Below are 24357 nucleotides of genomic sequence, written 5' to 3'. Positions count from 1 at the left end.
TGCAGGGAGCCCGATGTGGGACTCGATCCCGGGTCTCCAGATTCACGCCCTAGGCCAAAGGCAGATGCTCAACCACTGAGCCATCCAGGTGTCCCAAATACCGCACATTTAAAGAAAAATAGAAACTTCCAGAGTATGCCCTGACATCAACTCAGACGGATTTCATCCTTTGCAGACTATCTCTATCAGTACATGCAGGGAAAATTGATGGGTAGAATGTTGCCCATAGGTATTTATCGATCTTTGTTCCTCAGAGGAAAGCTCAGTAATGTTTATTGTGCTGTTTTTGTTTTACATTCTTAATGGGTCAGTTGTATCCCAGCTCCAGAGTGAGTGAGCTCCTTTGGCTAGACTTGCTATGGAAGAGGGATTTACCAGAGAAGTAGTGTCACCGAGGCTCAAGCTTTTTGCCTATGAATCTGCTGTGTTTTCTTCAGCAACATGCACAATTATGCTACAACATTCTAGAAAGTGTTCACATTGAAAGCATTAACCTCATTTCGGCAGGAAGTCCAACTAAGTCATATTCTGTAAACATTTCAATATTTTGGGGGCAAGATGCCTGCTTGTTAGAAATCCACTCTATGTGAAAAACAGACTGCTGGGTATCTTGGTCCAAGAATGCAACAGTGTCTTTGTGGATGAGTCACTCCACCCACACTCCTCAGGAAAGGGGGAAATGCCTAAGACAGCCTCTTTATTGGAGCAACAGTTCTGCCCATTTGATCGGCGAAGCCAAGTCATCCTTCCAGTTCTAGAATACAGCTGCTATAGTCCACTTTCTTTGCTTTTATTGGTAAAATGGGTAAATTTTGTGCCCTGTTACATTCTTTACTATCTAAATTATGCTTGTATTCAAAAATATTTAGAACTTCTAAGCCCTTCAATAGCTTGTCTAAGAGTCCTCAAGACAACTTGAACTTATCTTGAAAATTTGTGAAAACATGTTCATTTTTAAACATACCAAGATTTGGGACGCCTGGGTGGCTCAGTGGTTGAGCGGTTGCCTTCAGCTCAGGGCATGATCCCGACTGGTGTCCTAGGATCAAGTTCCACATCACGCTTCCTGTGAGGAGCCTACCTCTCTCCCTCTGCCTGTGTCTCTGCCTCTCTTTGTGTCTCTCATGGACAAATAAATAAAATCTTTAAAAACTAAAATAAACATACCAAGATTCATTGGTCAGAAGTTAATCAAATCCTATTTGATTCTTGTCTTGATAGGATTTAAATCTTTCCTTAAAACTTCTATGTAAAATTAGCTAAATGGAAAAAAATTGTTTAGAAAGGAAAGTTAATCTTTAAAAAAAAAGATTTTATTTATTTGAGAGAGAGAGAGAGCAAGAGAGAGCATAAGTGGTGGGGAGGGGCAGAGGGAGAGAGAGAAAGCAAACACCCCATGGAGCAGGGAGCCCGTGGTGGGCCTCAATCCCAGGACCTTGAGATTGTGAACTGAGCTGAAGTTAATACTTTTATTTTTTTTTTTATTTTTTTATTTATTTATGATAGTCACAGAGAGAGAGAGAGGCAGAGACACAGACAGAGGGAGAAGCAGGCTCCATGCACCGGGAGCCCGATGTGGGATTCGATCCCGGGTCTCCAGGATCGCGCCCTGGGCCAAAGGCAGGCGCCAAACCACTGCGCCACCCAGGGATCCCTGAAGTTAATACTTTTAAACTCTCCTGAGAGAAAACTTTGCATTTGCTAATAAATGAAGCATAAAAATTTTTTATGATTTTTTAAAGATTTTATCAAGTATTAAAATTTAATATTGTCTTTTGTGGCATATTGTATTTGTAAAAGATTTTTTTAAATACCTCAAACAGCTGTTTTGTGTGTGTGAATTTGTATGAAATCAACAATGATTGAAAGAATACTGAAATCAATACAGTTTGTTTTTTTTACAAAATACTATGATTGACTATTTATTCAAACATACACAATAGAGATGCCATTTAAAAATTCAGCACACGTGGGAACCTGGGTGGCTAAGTGGTTGAGTGTCTGCCTTCAGCTCAGGTCATGATCCCAGGGTCCTGGGATTGAGTCCTGTATCAGGCTCTCCACAGGGAGTCTGCTTCTCCTTCTACCTGTCTCTCTCTCTCTCTCTCTCGAATAAATAAATATTTTTTAAAAGAATCATCATAGCAATGTGAATGTATTTAATTAGCACTACTGACCTATATACTTAAAAATGGTTAAAGTAATATATTTTATATATATTACCACAGTTTTTCTAAAAAAAAGAAAAAAGCCAAAGAAAGGTTCAAAGGCACAGACAAATGGGTAAGTGTATGGAATACAAGTTTACAGCATCCATAAAGCTGACTGGACTTGGATTGACTTCCTATGCTATGCATACATAAATATTTAATACCTCTAGTCTATTACTTATAAAGTTTTAATATGCTATCACATCCATCCAGCATTAATCATTAAGACATCGTTCAATTATATTCAAAGAATTGATCAATGAACCTCAGGATATTTGTACAAAGAAATACACAGAAGTCTGTGTGCTTAGTGAATAAACACCCAAGAAAACAAATAAACCAAGAAGATTTATGGAAAGATGTTTGAGTACTACCTGGACCTCCCCTCCCCCACAAAAAAACAACATTGGCAGTCATGGTCTTTCAGAATTGATCATAATGGGGGTGCCTGGGTGGCTCAATGGTTAAGCATCTGCCTTTGACTTGGGTTGTGATCTCAGGGTCCTGGGATCGAGTCCCGCATCAGGCTCCCCACAGGGAGCCTGCCTCTCCCTCTGCCTGTGTCTCTGCCTGTTTTTTTTGTGTCTCTCATGAATAAATAAATAGACTCTTAAAAAAAAAAGAATTGATCATAATATGCATGTGCATGTGTGCAGTGCTTAATGGGAGAGCTAAGTGCTATTTTGGTTACTGCTTTGCCTGGAAAGGGAGAAAAAATAATAAAAAGTAGTACAACAGGGGTACGTGGCCAGCTCAGTTGATAAAGCATATGACAGTTCAAGACCCATGTTGGACATAAAGCTTACTTAAAAAAACATAAAAACATATTCATAAGTACAGCTATTATAAATAGTATTAAATAGGTAGTGTTAAATATTATGTAAGTATAGATATTATCCAGAAAGCAATTTTTTAAGTGATAGCAGAATTCAGACTTCCTTGCAAAATTTCACCTTTTACTCTCCACTTCAAATTAGGGCATAAATTAGACCGAGAGGATAAACAACTAAAGAAATGACTTGCAGTTAAGAATTGGCAGCTAACTGGCATCTTGGGAGTCAAAAGGCACAATTATTATTTGAAAGAAAGAGATAGGTATATATATGTAGTTATATAAGCTTATAATAATAACAAATAGAAATGAAGCATAGTAACAATATGGAGTAGAACAGAGATGTTGAAAGATTGGGAACTCTATAATGTTGTGAATTTTAAGACTGTTGCAGAATTTTAACTAAAATTTTGATAAATAGGATTAGTACTGTTCATAAATTTATTTAAAAATAAGCCATTCTTGGGGCACTTGGCTGGCTCAGTTGGTGGAGTGTGTGACTCTTGATCTTGGGGTCAAGAGTTCAAGCCCCAGTTGGGCATAGAGATTATTTTTTTTTTAAATTAAAAACAAATCATTCCTTTTATCTTGAAGTTAAATATGTCTCTAAAAGATGCCTTGATGTGTTTGAAATAATCTGCCTGATTGCCCCATCATTGATTTAATGCATGAAGTGAATTAATATATGTTAAATGTTTAATTCTTTAACCAGCAAATATATTTTAAGCACCTTCTGTATGTCTAGGCACTGGAAATGAATAGTGAATATGCAAACCCTGGAGATTATCATCAATTGAAGTGGCAGACAATAAATATACAAGTACAAATACTACCTCCAAATAAGGAGATCAAGGAGCAATTGGGTGTATAAGTTTGGAGCTTGGGGCAGGGAATGGACTTGGGGTATATGTTTGGAGCTCATCAGCTCCTAGATGGCATTTGAAGGCATAGAACTGGCTGAGTTCATCTACATCAGTGGTTCTCAATCAGGAGTGATTTTTTATTTTCCTCCCAAGGACATTTGACAATGTCAAGATAAAATTTTGATTGCTACAGCTTGGGGAATGGTGAGTGCTACTGGCTTCAGTGGGCAGAGGACAAGGTTGCTGCTACAAACTCTACAGTGCAGGGCACCTGGGGGGCTCAGTGGTTGAATGTCTGCCTTTGGCTCAGGTTGTGATCCCAGGGTCCTGGGATTGAGTCTCTCATCGGGCTCCCAGTGAGTAGCCTCTTTCTTGCTTTGCCTAAATATGTCCAGGCTGCCTGGCTGGTTCACAAGTGTGTGACTCTTGATCTTGGGGTTGTGAATTTCGGCCCCATGTTAGATGTGAAGATTATTTAAATAAATAAACTTCTAAAAACAGACAAAAGTAAATCTAAGTATGTCCATTTGAGTGGGTAACTAAGGTGGTAGAAACAGAAAATGGTAGATGAGATGGTCAAGGAGATGAAAGAATATGTGGACAGGTAGCCTCTTGCTCATCATTTGTGTACATTGGTTCCAATTCCTCCTAAGCAAATGGGATTCAATATTTTTAAAACACAGTCACTTGCCTCTTTCATAGTCTCGTTTATCATCCAGTTTTTGGTTCCCATGGTGAGAGTTCTGTTTTTATTTACTTGCTTTACTGCATATTTGTTGTTTTTTTTTTTTAAGACTTCTTTATTTATTTTAGAGAGAGAGAGCACATGAGCATGGGGGAGGCACAGAGGGAGAAAGAGAGAGAATCTCAGGCAGACTCCCTGCTGAGTATGGAGACCAACTTGGGGCTTGACCTGACAATCCTGAGATCATGACCTGTGCTAAAATCAAAAGTGGGACACCCACAACTGAGCCACCCAGGATCCCCTGCATATTTGTTTTTAACTGTAATAGGCATTTTCTTTCTTTCTTAATTATTTCTTTTAGTTTTTCATCAACCATCTCTATCATTATGTTTACTTCCAGAGTCAGAAGATGTCCTATTTCAGCTGGCTACCCCATTCCTCTACATTTTAATAAGAAAAATAGCCGCACAAACTATTTTTAGGCATGCACCATTTTTTAAATAAGCTGCCGTGAACTAGAGAGCAGATTGGACTGTGTAGTGTAGCTCAGGCTCTGCATCTGGAGCTGAGTTCAGACCCCAGGTCCAGGCATTGGACTATGACCACAGAAAGGTCACTTGACCCGTTGAGTCTAAGGTGTCATCACCTACAAAACAGGGGTGATTCTACCCTCCTCAGACACTTTTAATGAGAGTTAAATGAAGTAATGCACTAAAGTGATTTGCAAGTTGCTAGTATAGGAGTTGGCAAACTATAGCCTTAGGTTAGGTGCCTATTTTGCAAATAAAGTTTTATTGGGATACAGCTGTCCCATGCACATATGTGTGCAGAGTCTGTGGCTGCTTCCACAACACAACAGAATTGAGTAGTTGCAGCAGAGACCATATGGCACACAAGCCTAATATCATTACTGTCTGGCCCTATAAGAAAAAGTATGCCAACCCCTGATTCAGAACATAAAATCATACTAAGTTTTGCTTTTAAAAAAAAAAAAAAAAGTTCCCACCACAGATTATTTCACTTACTCTTTATTTAGTACTTTGTACCCTGGACTTAATATTAAAAACTCAGTACATAGTAACTGTTGTTGTTGTTTCAAAATACCCCTTAACCTCAAATACTTTTTTGGAAACTTATTATACTGGTACCCAGTGAATTATTTCAGATGTCTGCCAGCCTTTTGAACTAAAGCCCAATAATGAGAAATTTTCCCACACATATACTTTCTGCCATCAAAATAATGACTAACAAATTACGTCTTAATTTCACTTCTGTCTTTACCGAGATGTGAGCAGAGGGAAGAAAAGATGGCCTTCAATTTGGCATTGGGTAACTTGCCAGTCTCTCAAAGTGCATAAGACGTATTCTGACTTCACGGCTCTCACTCAAAAGCTTTCTGCATTAAAATTAGTGCTCTCAAGTCAGAGAGAGTCCAAATACCCTAATCTGGATGCTATAATGTTGCTATTTTCATTCCAGCTAGTGAGGTCCAAGGTTTCAGCTGTTCCAGCATAGATTTTCCCCAGAGGCAAAATAACAAGTTTGCATTGTCTCAACTGGGGGAAATGCCTCACTGGGGAATAGTGAGATTTCAGGCGGACCTGGAACATAGTCACTGCTTCTGCCTACACCAACCTCTTAACCATGTGGTCTGGGGCAAGAGCTGAGCCCACATTCCTGTCACCTGCATATCAGCTCGTGATTACTGGGTTTGGCACCTGTTTTTGGCAGGGGTGGCAGTGTCTAGCGGCAGAGCTGTCCTAATGGGAGAAGGATTGCAGTGTTGTCTTTTTTTTTAACAGGGAAAAAAAATCCTGTAAGATTCAGAGAACTCAAATGATGCTGAGCTTCTCAATACTGCAAAACATGACCAAGAATAAAATAAAATATTATAAATAATCCAGCACGGCTAAGGAAGTTTACAGACAAGATTTTTTATAATCATCATATTTAGATCTGGAAAGGCCCTTACACACTGCTGAGCCCTACTTCTTCTTTTGACAAATAGAAAACTAAGAAACAGATGTTAGCTGACTTCATTGATTCACACGAAGCCACGAAACTACTTAGCAGCAAAGCCAGGTCTCCTGATTCAGTCAGGTCATCTTTGTGCTCCCCTGAATGCTATTTGTGGGTGAGATAAGACTCACGATTGTGATCAGAATATCCTTTAACATTGACACAATAGCTTGCACAGTTAATTCATTTTCTTATTTAAAAATCTAAATAAATGTGTTCAATAATTATTACCCAATCAAATCCTTCTGTCTTTTGTACTTTGGAAGCAGCTATATTCTTATACACAGGACTTGGAAGCTTTTATGAATGTTATACTTACAGATTTTTAGATTTTTCCTGCTGCCAAGTATTTAAAAAAGAAAATCCTACAAGTTAACTTACTATAAATATCAGTGTAGCATGTATCAAAACAAGCCCTTTTGAAAACAACAAAAATACCTCTGTAAAGTAATAACCCAGAATTTTTTAAGTATTAACTAGTATTATCAGAGAAACCAGGCTACATACAGTTGGGCTCTTGCATTGTTGCATGAAGAGGTGGTAAAGATGCACCAAAATGGTAATAATGCACCATGGAATAAATAAGCAAGAGTTCTAAATTTTAAGGTGAGTGGTCTGTGCAACTTAATACTGAACTTTGGAATTTTTTTTTCCCAAAGCTTCCAAGTTATTGAGAATCAGCTGGTTCCCCACCACCACCACCACAAGTCACAGATTTGAGGCAATTCATGTGCCTTTTATCTTAACCTATTAGTTACCTCTTTTAAAGTTACCATCAGAAAAAGAAGAAATAAAGCTCTTCCCCTTCTACCGACTAGTTAGACTGCATCTTATTTCCATGCATAAAGTAGTTAACAAATTAAACATATGTTATTTTCTTTACTCCTTTTAACAACTACCGACAGGGCCTTGAAAATACATTAATAGGGACACCTGGGTGACTCAGCGGTTGAGCATCTGCCTTCAGCCCAGGGCGTGATCCTGGAGACCTGGGATCGAGTCCCACGTCAGGCTCCCTGCATGGACCCTGCTTCTCTCTGTGCCTGTGTCTCTGCCTCTCTCTCTCTCTCTCTCTGTTTCTCATGAATAAATAAATAAAATATTTTTTAAAAAAGGAAAAGAAAAGAAAATACATTAATAGGTTTGGGGCTGCTTGTGGTTCTCCTCTTGTCATAATTATTTTATTCTCTGACATCTTTCTGATCATTTTATCTTTTAGGCGAAAACAATGTGCCCCCTAGACTTTGTTCTGCATCTGTCGGCCATCCTATGGTCATCCTGTAAAGTAATAGAAAATAGTGGTGCTGAAACATTAGAGTTCTTTGGGGAAGTGTCTGTGTGTCTGTGCATGTGTGTGTGGTTTTAAGAGTGTAGTTCAGGCATAACCACCATTCCTAATTTAAAATACCATTCCTAGTGTTTGTCATGACAGTTTGAAAAAGCATCTCCTCTGCGTGTTGTAAGATTATAATAATCAGAGAGGTGAGTTTTTCTTATGAGGTTTCAAAATGAATAGGGATCATTTGCTCTGGCATTTTCTACCTCCTTGCTGGCACATTTAGAGCACAAGTAATTCTAGTTAGCCAGCTTTTGGGAGAGCTGTGAATTTTATCAAAAGTTCTGTCCAAAGAACTATAATTTCATCTCAGTTTCCTAAAATGTATAATACTTTACTGCTGTCTTAAAGAAAAGCATTTAAACAAAAGTGAAACTTCTCTCCATCTCCTGAGATGTGTAGGACTTTTGTCTTTATATGGAGAGACCATACACCCTGAGAACTGGGTGTTTTATGTTCCATTCCAGTTGTTTGTTGCCTCTTATATTGGTTAGAATACCTGCCTTAATTAACCACCCCTGTTTTCCAGTTTTAATTTCCACTTCTATTATGCTGTGGGCTGATAACCAGGTTGGATGGAATTTTGATTATAGGGGAGTGAGTGTGCAGACTTATGGCCCTAAAAGGCTTTTCTATAAGCCCTAATATCAACATCCCATCTTTTTGCCTGCTCAGAGACCTTTAACTCACTGCCTTGTTCTTGGCTATATTCCAGAGAGATCAGAAATTATCGATTACTGTCCAACCTGAATTTTGTCAGATGTAAGAACAAATTTTTTAAATGAAGATTGAATGGATTTGGAGGTAGTCAATTTTTATTTTTATTTTCCAGTTGTTTAAAATTGCATGTTTTCTTTACCATGAGTCAGATGTCCTTTATTTTCAGGATTCATTGAGAATGATAAATTGTATACAATTGTGAGGCTAATTATTTTAGTGTTTGAAGATAGCCAGTGGGTTTTTGTTTTTGATGGTGTTTGGGGGGGGGGTGTCTTTTTTTTTTTTTTTCGTCATCTAAGGTTTTGAGACCTTGTCTGAAAAACTATCAGTTTGCAAGCCCTCTGCTGTACCATCACAAATTAAATCACTGCCATTGTATTTGTCATCTTTGCCCTATTTCCTGCTTAAAAAGAGAGAGGGAGATACTCGGGATTGACATTTATCTTAACTCTTCATGCCCCTTTTTTTTCTCCTTTTCTGCCATTTTCCCAAAGGAGAGAGTTGCAGAAATTAAAGCTTTGGAGGAAATGATTAATATTAATCAAATATTAGTTATTTAATCTAGCTGTCAAAACAATCCTGATTTTTTTTTTCAAGAGTTGGAATTTTAACCTCTATTACATGTTTGATCTTTAGAACAAGTGTTCTTAGGAAACAGATTATCTATTGTCAAAGCCATCTGTGGGTGTGCGTGTGTATAAAATTTTATATGTGTTTTAAAATGTTGCTTGACCATGGGGTATTAATTCTGAATGGTATTATGAACAGTCAAATCCTGATAGTTTCCTGGATTAGACCTATTAGAGTTGTTTAGATAACACACTTTGAATTACTTCCTCTCAGGAAACCTTGAAACTGGAAATGTTAACCAGGCACGCATACCGAAGCACTTAGGCAGAACGCATTGTTTCTTTTGCTATTAAAAAAATAAAAAAAGGAAAGAAATTATGCAAATAAATCACATCTGTGGAAACCAGAGGAGACTGTTTGGCTCAACTGCCAAAGGAAGAGCATTTATTTATGAGATTCTTCCTCTGTCACTGACAGTGACCACAAGATCGGTCGGGACATTAGTCTCATAATTTATGCAGAACTAATTGCCAGCCTTAATGATGACATCAGGTTTGGGAACATGGAATTACAGATTGTACTCACATATGTTATGCATTTTTATGTATAGGAGTAGGAGTAACTTCCTTTAGAAGTACACACATACACAATAACATAGACAAAACTATTGAATGTGCCCAGAGAGTGACATTTAGTAAGGATAATTTTGATCTGTTTCATCTGTGCACATAGTGTCTGATTAGTGTCTCCCGAGCAGCATAGATATTCTCTTTCAGCTCATCTGGTGTGTGGGACTCACTAGACCGTATGATCTCTTCATTCTATAAGGTGTATGTTTATAAAAGTAAATTAGGAAAAGTATATTAAGTATTGATTTAAAAGAGCTAGTAAAAAACATATGCCTTGTTATTCCTTCATATTTGAGAAGTAGGGTTGGCTCCCTGTATGTTAATTGGAAGTAGTTTGTTGTATGAGTGAGTGTGTGTGTGTTTCTCAAGTCTCATGAGAACCTTTTCTCTCAACATCTCTGTCTCCATCCTGATCCAAATGGATGAACTGCCAAGTTGTTTGCAAAGTTTCACCAGAAAGGAAGTACAGCAGAGCATCTGAGCGTTTTGGAGACTAGTCTATCTTAAAACAGTATATTTTTTTGAATCATTTCAATATGTTCACTTCCTTTGGGACATAACTGTAAGGTTATTTCAAGCCCTATTCTGACATTAAGTTTTATTCTGGGATAACACAGTGAATAAAAACTTGAGCAATTCTTCAGTACAGAAGAAAGGATAATGCTTAAGGTAGTGGTTTGGGCTTAAAAACAGTAGTGGATAGAAATAGAAACCAACATACATACAGAGATGTGAAAGGTAATATGAAACAATTATTAAGAATTTAAATATTGGGGTACCAGTGTGCCTCAGTCAGTTAAGTGTCCAACTCTTGATCTCAGCTCAGGTCTAAATTTCAGGGTCGTGAGTTGAAGCCCCATGTTGGGCTCCACATTGGGCATGGCGCCTACTTAAAGAATTTAAATGTTTTGGGGGCACTTGTCTGACTCAGTATAGCATGCAACTCTTGATCTCAGGGTCATGGGCTCAAGCTCCATGTTGGGGAGTGTAGAGCTGATTTTTTAAAAAAAGAATTTAGGGCAGCCCTGGTGGCTCAGTGGTTTAGCACCACCTTCAGCCCAGGGTGTGATCCTGGAGACCTGGGATCAAGTCCCACGTCAGGCTCCCTGCATGAAGCCTCCTTTTCCCTCTGCCTGTGTCTCTGCCTCTATCTCTCTCTGTCTCTCGTGAATAAATAAATAAAATCTTTAAAAAAATTAAAATTAAAAAAATTAAAAAGAATTAAAATGTTTTTATTGTTTATAAAAGTAATAATAACAAGAATGGCCTCCATTTATTGAGAGCTTACCACTGTGGGAAGTTGGTTTACATATATTGACTAAGCTTGTGAAATACAAAGTGGTGTTTTCATTTTATGGATGAGGACAATGAGGCTCAAGAAAGCAAAATGCTTTTCCTTAGGTCACCCAATTGTGAAAGCAGATTCAAACTTCACTTGTAATTAACTGAATCGTATTGGCCCAATTCGCTTCCAAAGGCTATCGTTCTTTTCATTCATCTATACCTGGGTTCAGCAAACTTTTCTATAAAGGGACCAAAGAATAAATATGTTAGTTTGTGCTCCATACAGTTACTGTTGCAGCTACTCTCAACATTATCATTTTCAAGTGAAATAAGTTATGCATAAATGAGTGGACACAGGAGTGTCCTAATAAATCTTTATTTACAATGTCAGATGGTAGGTCTGATTTGGACTATACATAATAGCTTACTGACCTCTGATTTGTATTGTTGTGAACATAGCTAGATGCTAGCTAAAAATAGAAGCTTATCCTTAGGGTTAAACTAAAATTAGAAGTAATAGCAAGTGAGTCTTTTTAAAACTTTTCTATTTAAATTCAATTTGCCAACCTATAGTATAATACCCAGTGCCCATTAAGTGTCCTCCTTAGTGCCCATCACCCAGACACCCATCCCCCCACCCACCTCCCCTTCCTCAACCTTTTCTTTGTTTCTGAGTTAGGAGTCTCATGGTTTGTCTTCCTCTCTAATTTTATCCCACTCAGTTTCCCTCCTTTCCCTTATTATCCCTTTCACTATTTCTTATATTTTACATATGAATGAAACCATATAATGATTGTCCTCCAATGCAAATGAGTCTTTTTAAGGACTCTTGGTGACCAAAGTCAACAAGAATAGCAGGAATAAAGTAACTGAAACCTTGAAGTTACAGGTCCTGTAGGAAAAGAAAGTCAGCCCTCATATGTTCCAATGACTGTAATTTATAAATGATTTATTAGGTTAAAAAAAATCTTAAAAAAAAAATCTTTAAAACTGTCAAGGTCATAAAAACAAGAAAAAAACCCAGAATCTCACAAAATCAAGGACTGCATGTAGTGTGGTATCCTAGTTTGATCCTGGAACAGAAAAGGGACATTAGTGGGAAAAAAATAATGAAATCCAAATAATACGTTGTGGCTAATAGTTTTGTATTATTGTTCATTTCTTAGCTATGATAATGTGCCATGGTTGTGTGGAATGTTAATAGAAGTTAGATAAAGGTATATAGCTTTGCAACTTTTCTGCAAGTCTGGAATTATTCCAAATAAAAAATTAAATTGTCTTTATTTATTATTAAATTATTTATATAGATTCCTAAACTTAACTCTAATATAGAAGCCCCAGTGAATACTGAGTCTGAAGGTAAATACAGTTAAGTTGAGGTCTCGTTAAAAATAATATTAATAACACTTAATCTGAGTCACCTAAAATGGACTTTAAACCATAGGAGCCTGAAGTGCCATTAAAATAATACTGTGCTGCCATTTATGTACTGATAATGCCTGCTACGGAGAAGTGCACTCCACTATGGAAACAGCAGAGTTATTTGTTTGTTTGTTTGTTTTTAGAGCACTAATGTGGATTGACAAATTGCTTGTTCCAGAGTTTAAAATTATATAGAAATGACCGAGAATAGTGCATGAGAAATTATTTACAATGATTCTCACTGCCACATCTTCTAAACACATACTGATGATCACTGCTCAGTAAATAACATGAACATGGCCACTTTATCCAGATACTTTTTCCTTAACATAAAAGAAAAAATTGGGGCACCTGGTGGCTCAGTCTGGTAGGCATCTGCCTTCAGCTTAGGTCATCCCAGGGTTCTGGGATGGAGCCCCATATTGGGCTCCCTGCTTAGCAAGGAATCTTCTTCTTCCTCTCCCTCTTTTCCCTACTCATGCTTGGTCTCTCTCACTCTCAAATGAATAAATAAAATCTTAAAAAAAATTGATCTCAGCCTTAATATAAGCCTGGTACTAAAACCTGGTAAAAAAAAATAAAAATAAAAATAAAAATAAAATAAAATAAAATAAAATAAAATAAAATAAAATAAAATAAAATAAATAAAACCTGGTAAAGATAACATAATAGAACTATAGACTAATTTCACCTATGACTAAGATACATAAGTCATAGATAAAATAGTATCAAAGGGAATCATGCAATATAATTTTAAGCACACAATGATCATATAGAGATTATTTCAGGCATGTAGGGTTGTTTTAATATTTGGGAATCTACTATTATAATATAAAACCAGGACATCAAAGTTAATAAATATATGACTATTTTATTGGATGGAGAAATGGCATCTGATTAAAAACATTTTTTTAGGATGACTGGGTGGCTCAGTTGGTTACATGTCTGACTCTTGGTTTCGGCTCTGGTCCTGATCTCAGGGTCGTGGGATCAAGCCTGTGTCAGGCTCTGCACTCAGCACTGATTCTGCTTGAGATTATCTCTCCCTCTCTCTCCTCCCTCTGCTCCTTCCCCTGCTCGCACTCTCTCTCTTTAAAATAAATAAATGGAATCTTTTTAAAAAATAAAAAATTTAAAAAATTTCTTCATATTAACCTTTAGAAAACTAGAATTGGTAAGACACATTACTAATATGATTTAAAAATCCATCTCAGACCAATGAATTTCTCATATTTGATATTAAAACACTGATCATAATTCACATTAAGATATGGAATAACATTCTCACCACCACAGTGTTGTCAGAGGGAAGGGATGAAAACAAAAAGATGAAGATGAATTTTGCATTGGTTACATAAGATTTAATCACTTAAGAGTCCCAAGATAATCAACTGGAAAAAACTCTTACAGTGAGGTAGGTTACTGGTCATAGGTAATAGCAACAAACCATATGCAACACCTGTGAATGAGCAGCAATGTTCAGGGATTGATAATGAAGGCAAACTTAATTACTAATACAGGAAATAAAAGATCTCAAGAAATGATGAGAATCACCATGTGCCTATTTAGAAATATTTTGATGATGTCACTCCTTGCCAAAACAGCAGGTAAATGCACTTTCAATAAAATTATTAATGCAAACCATAGACAAAATGATTGTGAAGTTCCTCTGGAAAAATAGGCAAAAATATCTAAAATTTTCCTTTTGTCATGTTTTGATCTTTTATTTTGAAAGACTTTCAGTCTTAAAAAATTGTTGCAAAAATAATAGATCTCTCTAAATACTATACCAAATTCACTAACGTTTAACATTTTGCCACATTTGTTCTATCGTCCTCCACCCCCCCATACACATGCAGACAGACAACTTACATTTTTCCGAATCGTTTCAGAGTGAATTACATACATTGTACCCTTTACCCCTTAATACGTCAGTGTATATTTCCTAAGAATAAGGATATTTTCTTATGTAAAAATAGTACATTCAGGAAAGTTAGCAATGATGTGATACTCCTTTACAGTCCATCAAAGTGTACTTTATAACATTTTTTTTCCCTTCCAGGATTGCATATTGCATTTATGTTGCATTTTGTTTTTAACTCACTTTAATCTGGAGCAGTTCTTCAGCCTTTCTTGTCTTTCATCACGTGGATGTTTTTAAAGAATATGTACCAGGAAAAAAAAAAAAAGAATATGTACTGGTATTTTAAACAGTGTTTCTCAATTTGAGTTTGTTTGATATTTCTTCATGAGTAGGTAATTAAGTTCTAGTCATGCATTTTTAGGTGGAATGTTCTGTAACTGAGGTCCTGACCTTCCCAGGGAATCACACAGAGGTACGCACATGGGGATATCTGTCTGGTTATAATAAATCTGATCACCTGGTCAAGGTATTGTCGACTTTCTCCACTGTGTAGTCACTTTTTCCTCCCTTTGCAATCAATAAGTATTCTGAGAGAAGACACTTTTAAGACCATGCAACATAACCTACTCTTGAGTCACACTAGTCCTATAAATTTAGCATTCATTGATGTTTCTTGAATGTACCAATCTTGAATCCCACCGCTTGTCTACATTTGTCAGCTGTTCCCCCATTGTTTTCACTCATTCATATTTTTTCATATTTTTGTTAACAGTATGGACTTAGACATTCCTACTTTGTTCAGCAGATTCATTGCAGTCTTTATGTATTGTGGTGCTCAGATTGTCCTAGATTTGGCCAGTGGAGGCCAGTTCAGGCCGGCTCCAGTGTCCTTTTGACATGTTCCTGTCATCTTAAGAGCACTTCTTTATTTTCTGGCACAACAAAATGTTCCAAACTCATCTTGTACCTTTCCTGCCCTAGTCCTGGAATCAGGCATTTCTCCAAGGAGCCTTTTCATAGAAGATGGTTTGGGGCTCTAGATATATTCAGTAATAGTGGGAGTCTTTGCTTCTAACCCCTTAGAAAGAACAAAGCTAAGAAATAGATGTGTGCATGTATAGTTTCCTAAAATTATGAGTTAATGCCAGTATCTCCAATTTCAGTCAGCCCAATGGAGTTTTCTCTTAGCTTTCCTAATTCCATGTTTCTGTCTTCCCTCCACAGTGAAAATTCTGATTCTCAAAAGAATACATTTACTCATTGGTTTATTTCTACAATATGCGTAAAAGTTGTTTCAGAATCCCTGTACCACTCTCATATGCAAAATGAATCTATCAAAAAGAGCACAGTATTTGGGGTACCTGGATGGCTCAGGTGGTTAAGTGTCTGCCTTCAGCTCAGGTCATGATCCTAGAGTCCTGGGATCGAGCCCCACATTGGGCTCCCTGCTCACTAGGAAGTCTGTTTCTCCCTTTGCCCCTACTCATGCTCTCACTCTCTCTCAAATAAATGAATAAAATATTTTTTCAAAAGAACCAAAAGGACATAGTAGTATTTGTTGTTTTTTTTTCCCTTCTAGCAATTTGTAGTCAAAGCATTTTATTTTATTTTATTTTATTTTATTTTTATTTTTTTTAGTCAAAGCATTTTAGAGTTACTTGGATGATTTCTCTGTCTCTGTCCCCTGTGTGATTAGTTTATTCATTTGAAGTAAGCTTGGATTCATCTGTTTACATTTGCATTTAGCCTTCAGTTTCTTGTAACTTTTTGTTGACTTAATTTTATTTTTTGAGTATGTTAGAACATTAGCTTACCTCCTAAACATCAAAACTCTGAAGCTAGGTACACTCAAAATGGTACTGATTCCTCCCTCCCACTAGGTTCCTCCCTGCCTTAAGTACCAATTTCATTGTTTTCTGGTTTGTTTTTCTTCTAGTCCTTTTTTTTCTTTTTATAAAATACATACAGATTTTCCCTTCTTTCTTTCTTTTTTTTTTTTTTTAATTTTTATTTATTTATGATAGTCACACACACAGAGAGAGAGAGAGAGAGAGAGAGAGAGAGGCAGAGACACAGGCAGAGGGAGAAGCAGGCTCCATGCACCGGGAGCCCAACGTGGGATTCGATCCCAGATCTCCAGGATCGCGCCCTGGGCCAAAGGCAGGCGCCAAACTGCTGCGCCATCCAGGGATCCCCCCTTCTTTCTTTTTTTAAAGATTTTATTTATTTATTTATTCATGAGAGACACACAGAGAGAGGCACAGACACAGGCAGAGGGAGAAGCAGGCTCCATTTAGGGAGCCTGATGTGGGTGGGACTCAATCCCAGGTCTCCAGGATCAGGCCCTGGGCTGAAGGCAGCACTAAACCGCTGAACCACCGGGGCTGCCCAGATTTTCCCTTCTTAAATAAAAAGGTAGGGATGTCTGGGTGGCTCAGTGGTTGAGCATCTGCCCTTGGCTCAGGGCGTGATCCCAGGGGTACTGGGATCGAGTTCCACATCAGGCCCCCCACAGGGAGCCTGCTTCTCCCTCTGCCTATGTCTGTGCCTCTCTCTCTGTGTCTCTCATGAATAAATAAATAAAATATTTTAAATTAATAGGTAGTATACTGTATAAGCTATCGTGCACTTTGCCTTTTTTTTTTTTCTTAATATATCCTGGAAGTCCTTTTCCTGTTAATTCATTGAATGCATCATTCTTGTTCTTTTTTTTGCATAATACATTTTGTGTTTCTGTCATAGTTTATTCAGTCTCTCATGTTTCAGCATTTAGATTTTAAGACTTTGCAAGAGTTAGATTTGATTCTAAGACTTTGCAAATACAAATAATGCTACAGTGAATAACCTTATGCATTTATATTTTCACACTGTTGGAGGAATGTCTTTGGGTAATTTCCTAGAAGTAGGATTGCTTAATGGATGAGAGATAAACTCATGCATAGTTTGGTTAGGTATTGCCAAATTCCCCACCGTAGGGCTTGTATCATTTTGCATTGCATTTTGCTGGTAAGCTATGAAAAAGAATGTATGTTTCCCCATAGCCCCACCAACTGAGTGAGGCTTTTAAATACTTATCAGTGTTGTAGATGAAAAGTGGTATCTTGGTGTAATTTTCATTTACTTTTCTCTAATTATAAAAGAAGTTGAACATCCTTTCATAGATTTGAAGTCTTGTGCACCTTTATTTATGAATTGGTCTTTTCATGACTTCATCTGTTTTTCTGCGGGATTTTTGGTCATTTTTTTTTTAAGTTGAGTATGTATGTGTATTAAGGAGGTTCACTGTTGTGGAAATATTTTTGGACTATTACTTGACTTTTGACTTTACTTGTTTCTTGCCATCCAAAGACTTTTTGAGTCAGTATAACCACAAATGAGGGTTTTTGTTATCAGATCTGAAAATGGAAGATAAAGATGTAGAAACTGAAATAGCATAGTTATGAGAAAATAGAAAGGTCATTTGGATAAATGACGTCAAAGTAGATACAAATGTAAGTATACAAATGAGTGTATGTGTTTTATAAATTTAGTACATGATCAAAGTAGCACTTCAAATTGGTGATGAAAAGATACAGTTATTTAAGAAGTATACTGGACAGTCAGTTAACTGTTTCAGAAATGAAAGTTGGGGTGCATAGGTGGTATAAGCGTAGCATCCTACTTTTGGCTCCATCTCAGGTGGTGATCTCAGTGTTGTGAGATCAAGGTCCACATTGCACTTTGCGCTCAGAAGATTCTGCTTAAGAGTCTCTGTTTTCTCTGCCTCTCCTCCCCTCAAATAAGTAAATAAATCTTTAAAAAAATAACCAAACAACTGGGGAACCTGGTGGTTGAGAGAGTCTACCTTTGGCTCAGGTCGTGATCCCGGGTCCTGGGAGCAAGTCCCACATTGGGCTTCCCACGGGGAGCCTGCTTCTCCCTCTGCCTATGTCTCTGCCTGTCTGTAGGTCACTCATGCATAAATAAATAAAATCTTAAAAAAGAAAAAAAAAACAACTAAAATTAGATCTCTACCTTTAGTAGTCCATCAAAGAAATTTTAATTAAGTCAGTTAAATAGTTAATAAATGAAGCCATCAAAATATTAGAAGAGAATATTGGTTATTTACCTAAATTTTTCTCAACCTCAGCACTACTGACATCTGGACTAAATAATTCTTTGCTGTGAGGGGCTATTCTGTTGATTATTACATGTTTAGCAACATACCTGGCCTCTACCAACCATGACAATAAGTAAATGTCTCCTACATTGTCAAGTGTTCCCAGGGGCTGGGGAGTGGGGGCAAAATCACCCCTAACTCAGAACCACTGATTTATATCATCTCAACTAGTAGAAGCATACCGCCCAAGAATGAAATTACAAAGGAAAATTTCGAAAATGTTTGCTACATAGGGAAAAAAAACTTGAGCACTTAAAGAAGTTGTAAATCAGGGATGCCTGGGTGGCTCAGCAGTTGAGCATCTGCCTTCGGCTCAGGTCATCATCCTGGGTCTTGGGATCGAGTCCCATGTTGGGCTCCCTGCAGGGAGCCTGCTTCTGCCTCTGCCTGTGTCTCAGCCTCTCTCTCTCCTTGTCTCTCATGAATAAATAAAATCTTTTTTTTAAAAAAGTTATAAATCAAAATACATGTGAATAAATAAGTGCAGGATGTGAACTTTGCCTTTAATACTGGTAAATATTAAACTTACTAAAATGGGTATGGAGAGACAGATAATTTCATAAAGTAGAAGTGTAAATAAGCATAACATTGATGAAATACAATAGGAAATACATATTAGACCTTTCAAATAAATATATATAGCCTTGTCCATGCAATTCTACTTCTGGACCTTTATCCTAAGGAAATAGTTGAACTTTAAAAAAAAAAAATTCGTAACAGTACTATTTATAACTGCTAAATATTGGGAAAACTCATCTGTCTAATAATAAGGAACTAGTCAGATAAATTAAGGCATATGCCCAGATAATCAAATACATGAGGTCAGTATTGCAACTGACAATGTAGAAACACAAGAAAATGAATAAAGTGAGAAATAAAGCCACAAAATTGTGTGTCTATATTTATATATTTCTGAGATAGATGACACATCTCATTTTTTTCTCTTTATATTTATATAAAAGTGTTATTGATAGTGATAAGACTATAGAATTTGTTCATTTTCACATCTGTATTTTCTGATATTTCTGCCAATGCACATGAATAATTTGTATAATAAAATTAAAGAATGGGGAGAAATAAAACATTTTTACATCCTCTGTCCCAATTCTAATTTTAGGAAATTTCATAAAACTTTAATAGTAAAAAAAATAAGGAATTTTCTATAGTGGTGTTCATGGAAACATTTTTTTTTATAACTGGGAGAGATAGAATGATAATATTAATGTCCCAAAATAATCATCCATGTAATAGGCTACTCTACATAGACAAAGAAACTGGAAGGATGTTTATCAAACCATTAACCATTGCTATTTCTGAATCAGGCCCGTGGGTGTTATTTTCTTTTTGTGTCTTTTCTCCATATTTCTCAAATTTCTACTAATGAGCAGACTGCTTATTTCATCAGGAAAAAGTGTGTTTTTAAAAGTCTAAACGAATATCTCCTTGTTACTGTTAGCCATGTAAATAGAATTTTTAAAAAAATGGAGTGGCTAAATTTAGTATGAGAACAGTATTTTCCTTTGTATTTGTGCTTGTGTATCTTAATGGCAAGTTGTCTACTTTTCTGTGGGAATGGACTAAGGGAAACTAACCTAAAACTTGATTTATCCTATTGCAGGTTGCTTCAGGTGAATGCAACGAGGACACCGAAGTGTATAACATCACCCTCTGTACTGGGGATGAGCTCACTCTGATGGGGCAAGCAGAAATCCTGTATGCAAAGACTTTCAAGGAAAAGTCACGCCTCAACACAATCTTCAAAAAGATCGGGAAACTCAATTCCATCAGCAAGCTGGGAAAAGGCAAAATGCCATGCCTCATTTGCATGAATCACCGGACCAATGAAAGCATTAGCCTGCCATTCCAGTGCAAGGGCCGATTTAGCACCAGGAGTCCCCTGGAACTTCAGATGCAGGAGGGCGAACACACCATCCGCAACATCGTGGAGAAAACCAGGCTCCCTGTGAACGTGACTGTGCCCAGCCCTCCACCCAGGAACCCATACGACCTCCACTTTATCCGCGAGGGGCATCGCTACAAGTTTGTCAACATCCAGACCAAGACAGTGGTGGTTTGCTGTGTGCTGCGGAACAACAAGATCCTCCCCATGCACTTCCCTTTGCACTTGACTGTCCCCAAGTTCAGCCTCCCGGAACACTTGGTAAAGGGGGAAATGTGGCCCGAAACGCTGGTCCATCACTGGCTGGGTATCTGCCAAGAGCAGTTCGACATCGATGAGTATTCCCGGGCTGTCCGAGACGTGAAGACTGACTGGAATGAGGACTGCAAGAGCCCCAAGAAGGGCCGGTGCTCTGGCCACAACCACGTGCCCAATTCTCTTAGCTATGCCCGAGATGAGCTCACCCAGTCCTTCCACCGGCTCTCCGTCTGTGTGTATGGCAACAATCTCCATGGCAACAGTGAAGTGAACCTCCATGGCTGCAGGGACCTGGGGGGAGAGTGGGCCCCCTTTCCCCACGACATCCTGCCCTATCAGGACCTGGGTGATAGTGGGAGCGACTACCTTTTCCCGGAAGCCAGTGAGGAATCAGCAGGCATCCCCGGGAAGTCAGAACTTCCTTATGAAGAGCTCTGGCTGGAGGACGGCAGGCCCAGCCATCAGCCTCTCACTCGTTCCCTGAGCGAGAAGAGCAGATGCGATCCGTCTAGAGGTTCGGTCCGGTCCAAATGTGCAACCTCTCCTCTTCCTGTCCCCGGAACTCTGGGAGCAGCAGTGAAGTCTTCAGAGATCGCCCTACCTCCACCTCCAGTGCCTCCCAAATCCGAAGCCGTAAGTCATTTTTGTTCTCGAGTGATGTTCTCGATCCTTCCATCTCTCTGCTGGGTCGTCTACTAATTTATCTTCTTTCCTAATGAAAGGTAGACTCCCCAGTGGCAAATTATCAGGATGAGCAGATTTGCTTACTTTGGAGTGAAATAGAAATGCTGGCTAGATTTTTTTTTTTATCAGTTAGGAGTTCGAGTTTTTAGACCTTGAGAGTTTTTAATACGAGAGGTTAAAACCTGCCTTTTGCTGCTGCCTAGAGAACAGTGTACAATAGGGAGAAGAGGGCAGACAGTGGGGGACCAGAGAAGAGACACCGCAGTAAGGGAGGCATAAAATGATGATGCCCTGAACCGCAGCAATTTGTGGCAGTGGTTGGCAGGGAGAAATGAGCTGCTTCAGAACGACCCAACAGTACTTACTGATAAATTGGGTGTGGGTAGGGAAGGAAAGAGGGAAATCAAGGAAGACTCCTAGACTTTTATCCTGAGCAACAGAGCGGATATTAGTGCAGCTATGGCAGGGGGAGGGGGAGTGCAGACTGAAGGAAGAATAGATTTATTTGGGGGTTGCGGTGGGGAGAGGGAGGCATCAAGAAACATCAGCATCTTTCTTAACCCTTTCCTACTTCCCTGAAGTTATGTTGGGATCAAAGCATAGTAGGTGTGCCTGTGTACCTGGACACACACCAGAGCAGAATCCGAGCCACAGTGGTTCTGTTTAACACCTTAAACATAACTCAATCCAAGCTCCAGGGGCTTCAAATCTTAATGTAAAAAGGTCAGTATAGGACAGGAGAAAGGGCCCTTTGTTTTGACCATGTTCTTTGATTGACAGGGACTCTGAACCTTTGCTCCTTGTTTTTAATCATTGCATTTCATTGTATCTGAATTGAAAAAGTGTTAGAGACACTGGGTATAGTTCTTTTCATTTATTTGGCAGTCTACTGCTGTGGTGGTTTTGTTTTTGTTTTTCTTTCTATCTCTAGCAGAATCTTTAAAAAAAAAAAAAAAGGACACAAATCACAATAAATAGAATTCAGAACCAGTCTCACTCACATTTAGGGGAAGGATGTCTCCATGTGCCCCTGTTCTCTGTGGAACCCTGCAGCTGTGGAGAATCCAGTTTCAAAACCATGGGAAACTGGGTAGGATGCAAGAAACATGACCATCAATAATACCTGCACTCTGGACTCTGGTATCTTTCAGCTTTATAGGGAAGTTAACAGCTGAAATGAGATTACTGTCATATAAGTTAAAATGTGATGAACAATAGAAGAGAGGCACAATATGTGTGGGAATTCAGAAGAGAAAGAAACTTCTAGTTGGGTGATGTATGAGAGAAGTCTTCATGGAGATGAAGAAGAAGGGCATTCCAGACACAATAGCATGAGCAAAGGTGTGGAAAGAAGCTATGACAGGTAAGGGAAAACAGGAAGTTCTGTTGAGTCAGTAGAATCAGATGACTAGAATGTCTGAAGAGCAGTGATGGCTGTAAAGGCCAGAGCCAGGTCATGGATAGCTCTGAATGTCAGGCAGCACTTTCTGGCAGCCATCACGCTTAGCTGTCCATACAGGGCCCTCGTTGCTGCAGAATTTTCTGAGAGGGGACAACCCACCCCCACTCCTCCCCAACCCACCCCCACTCCTCCCCACCCCCACTGCGTGTTTGCTCTAGAACACAAGAACCGCCCCCAAAGACTGCAGTCCTAGATTTTACCTTGCTCCTTGGAGGATCTTCCACAGACCTCAAAGCATAAGCCCAGAGATCCCAGTACCCAGTAGGAACTGTGGAAAATTTCAGGGTTGGTATTTTTATTCATGTCAGAGGGTATTTCCTCCACCCCTACTCTGCAAAAAACAGATAAAAAGTAGGGGACACTTCTCTTCAAAAGTAAGCAGTGTTCAGGGTGTCTCAACTCAGCTATGTATTTGATGTGACTGGAAGCTTGGAACCCTGATCTTCAATAGAACTGTGACCACATGACCTGTTTCTGTAGAACTTTGATCCTATTTGGCACATAGTGGGAACTCATGTTTGTTAGATGATTGATTGACTCATCCATGATAGTCATACCCAAAGTCATTATGTAACTAAGTCTAGAAATAGGAAGCTAACGCCACTTGTTTTTTCTGTGGCGTAATAAAAGATGAGTAAGAACATAAATATTAAGAGGCTCTATTCTTGACCTTGGTTCTAAAAAAAAAAATCTGAGAGTTAAATTTGAGTGCAGAAGCAAACCTCACAGGAGAAGAAAAGATTTTGGTTTCCAGTCTCAGATGTAATGTCTTATAAGAGAGTCTTTTCAGAGCATGTCCAGTGTTTATAGAATGCCATAATCTTTAAAAAAAAAAAAATTTAAACCACCTGAAATCACTTAATTTACTTTAAAAAATTAGGCATTTCAAATGAAGTCATATTTTTTATTTGGCTCTGTGACTATGAAATGAGTTTTCCATTTTTAGGAAGTATGTGGGATCCAGAGAACGTCATAATTGTTAGATGTGGCTTCAGCTTGTAATTTTCAAAAGGGAACTTTAATGGGGCATAAATTCAAGCGCTCCCACAGAATTAAATAAAACTTCTTTGGAAAGTTATACTGGAGTGAGTCCTGGGAGAAAGACATGCCATGTATCTGACAAACTACCCCGCCTGGTAATTAAAGATGATGATAAGCTTTCAAGGGAGACCTCCTCTGGGAAGGTGATAGCTCCCATCAGGTCTTCAGGGATAGAAGGTGCTGGAGGAATGAAATTGAGTCAAAGCAAGCATGTCATTCATAGTAAGGAAGCAGAGCTGGTAATGGGCCATCCATGACCCAGTCGTGTTAACCTCCAGGGGTACAGTGGTGCCATTGCATGTCCACCTGTCCCATTTCTTCTAATTCTTCTCTTCCTCCTTCACTTCCTACTTCAGTGTCCTAAGTTCTAACACATACTTGTGCTCCATCTCCAGCAAATTTTGGTGGTCTTTGTTTCT

At 38.3% G+C, this 24357-nt stretch overlaps 1 protein-coding gene across 5 annotated transcripts in view; it reads left to right on the top strand.

The window, feature by feature from the left end:
- The window catches only part of GAREM1 (GRB2 associated regulator of MAPK1 subtype 1), a 201228-nt gene that overhangs the window by 158692 nt on the left and 18179 nt on the right, over positions 1 to 24357 (top strand). For all 5 annotated transcript variants that reach the window (XM_072829157.1, XM_072829156.1, XM_072829158.1 and 2 more), the window contains exon 4: positions 20212 to 21384. In XM_072829157.1, coding sequence (XP_072685258.1) covers positions 20212 to 21384 — 1173 coding nt within the window. The remainder of the gene's footprint in view (positions 1 to 20211; positions 21385 to 24357) is intronic.

The sequence above is a fragment of the Canis lupus genome, chromosome 6, assembly GCF_048164855.1.
Source record: "Canis lupus baileyi chromosome 6, mCanLup2.hap1, whole genome shotgun sequence".
NCBI classification, from domain to species: Eukaryota; Metazoa; Chordata; class Mammalia; order Carnivora; family Canidae; genus Canis; species Canis lupus.
This window is presented reverse-complemented; position numbering and strand designations above follow the sequence as displayed.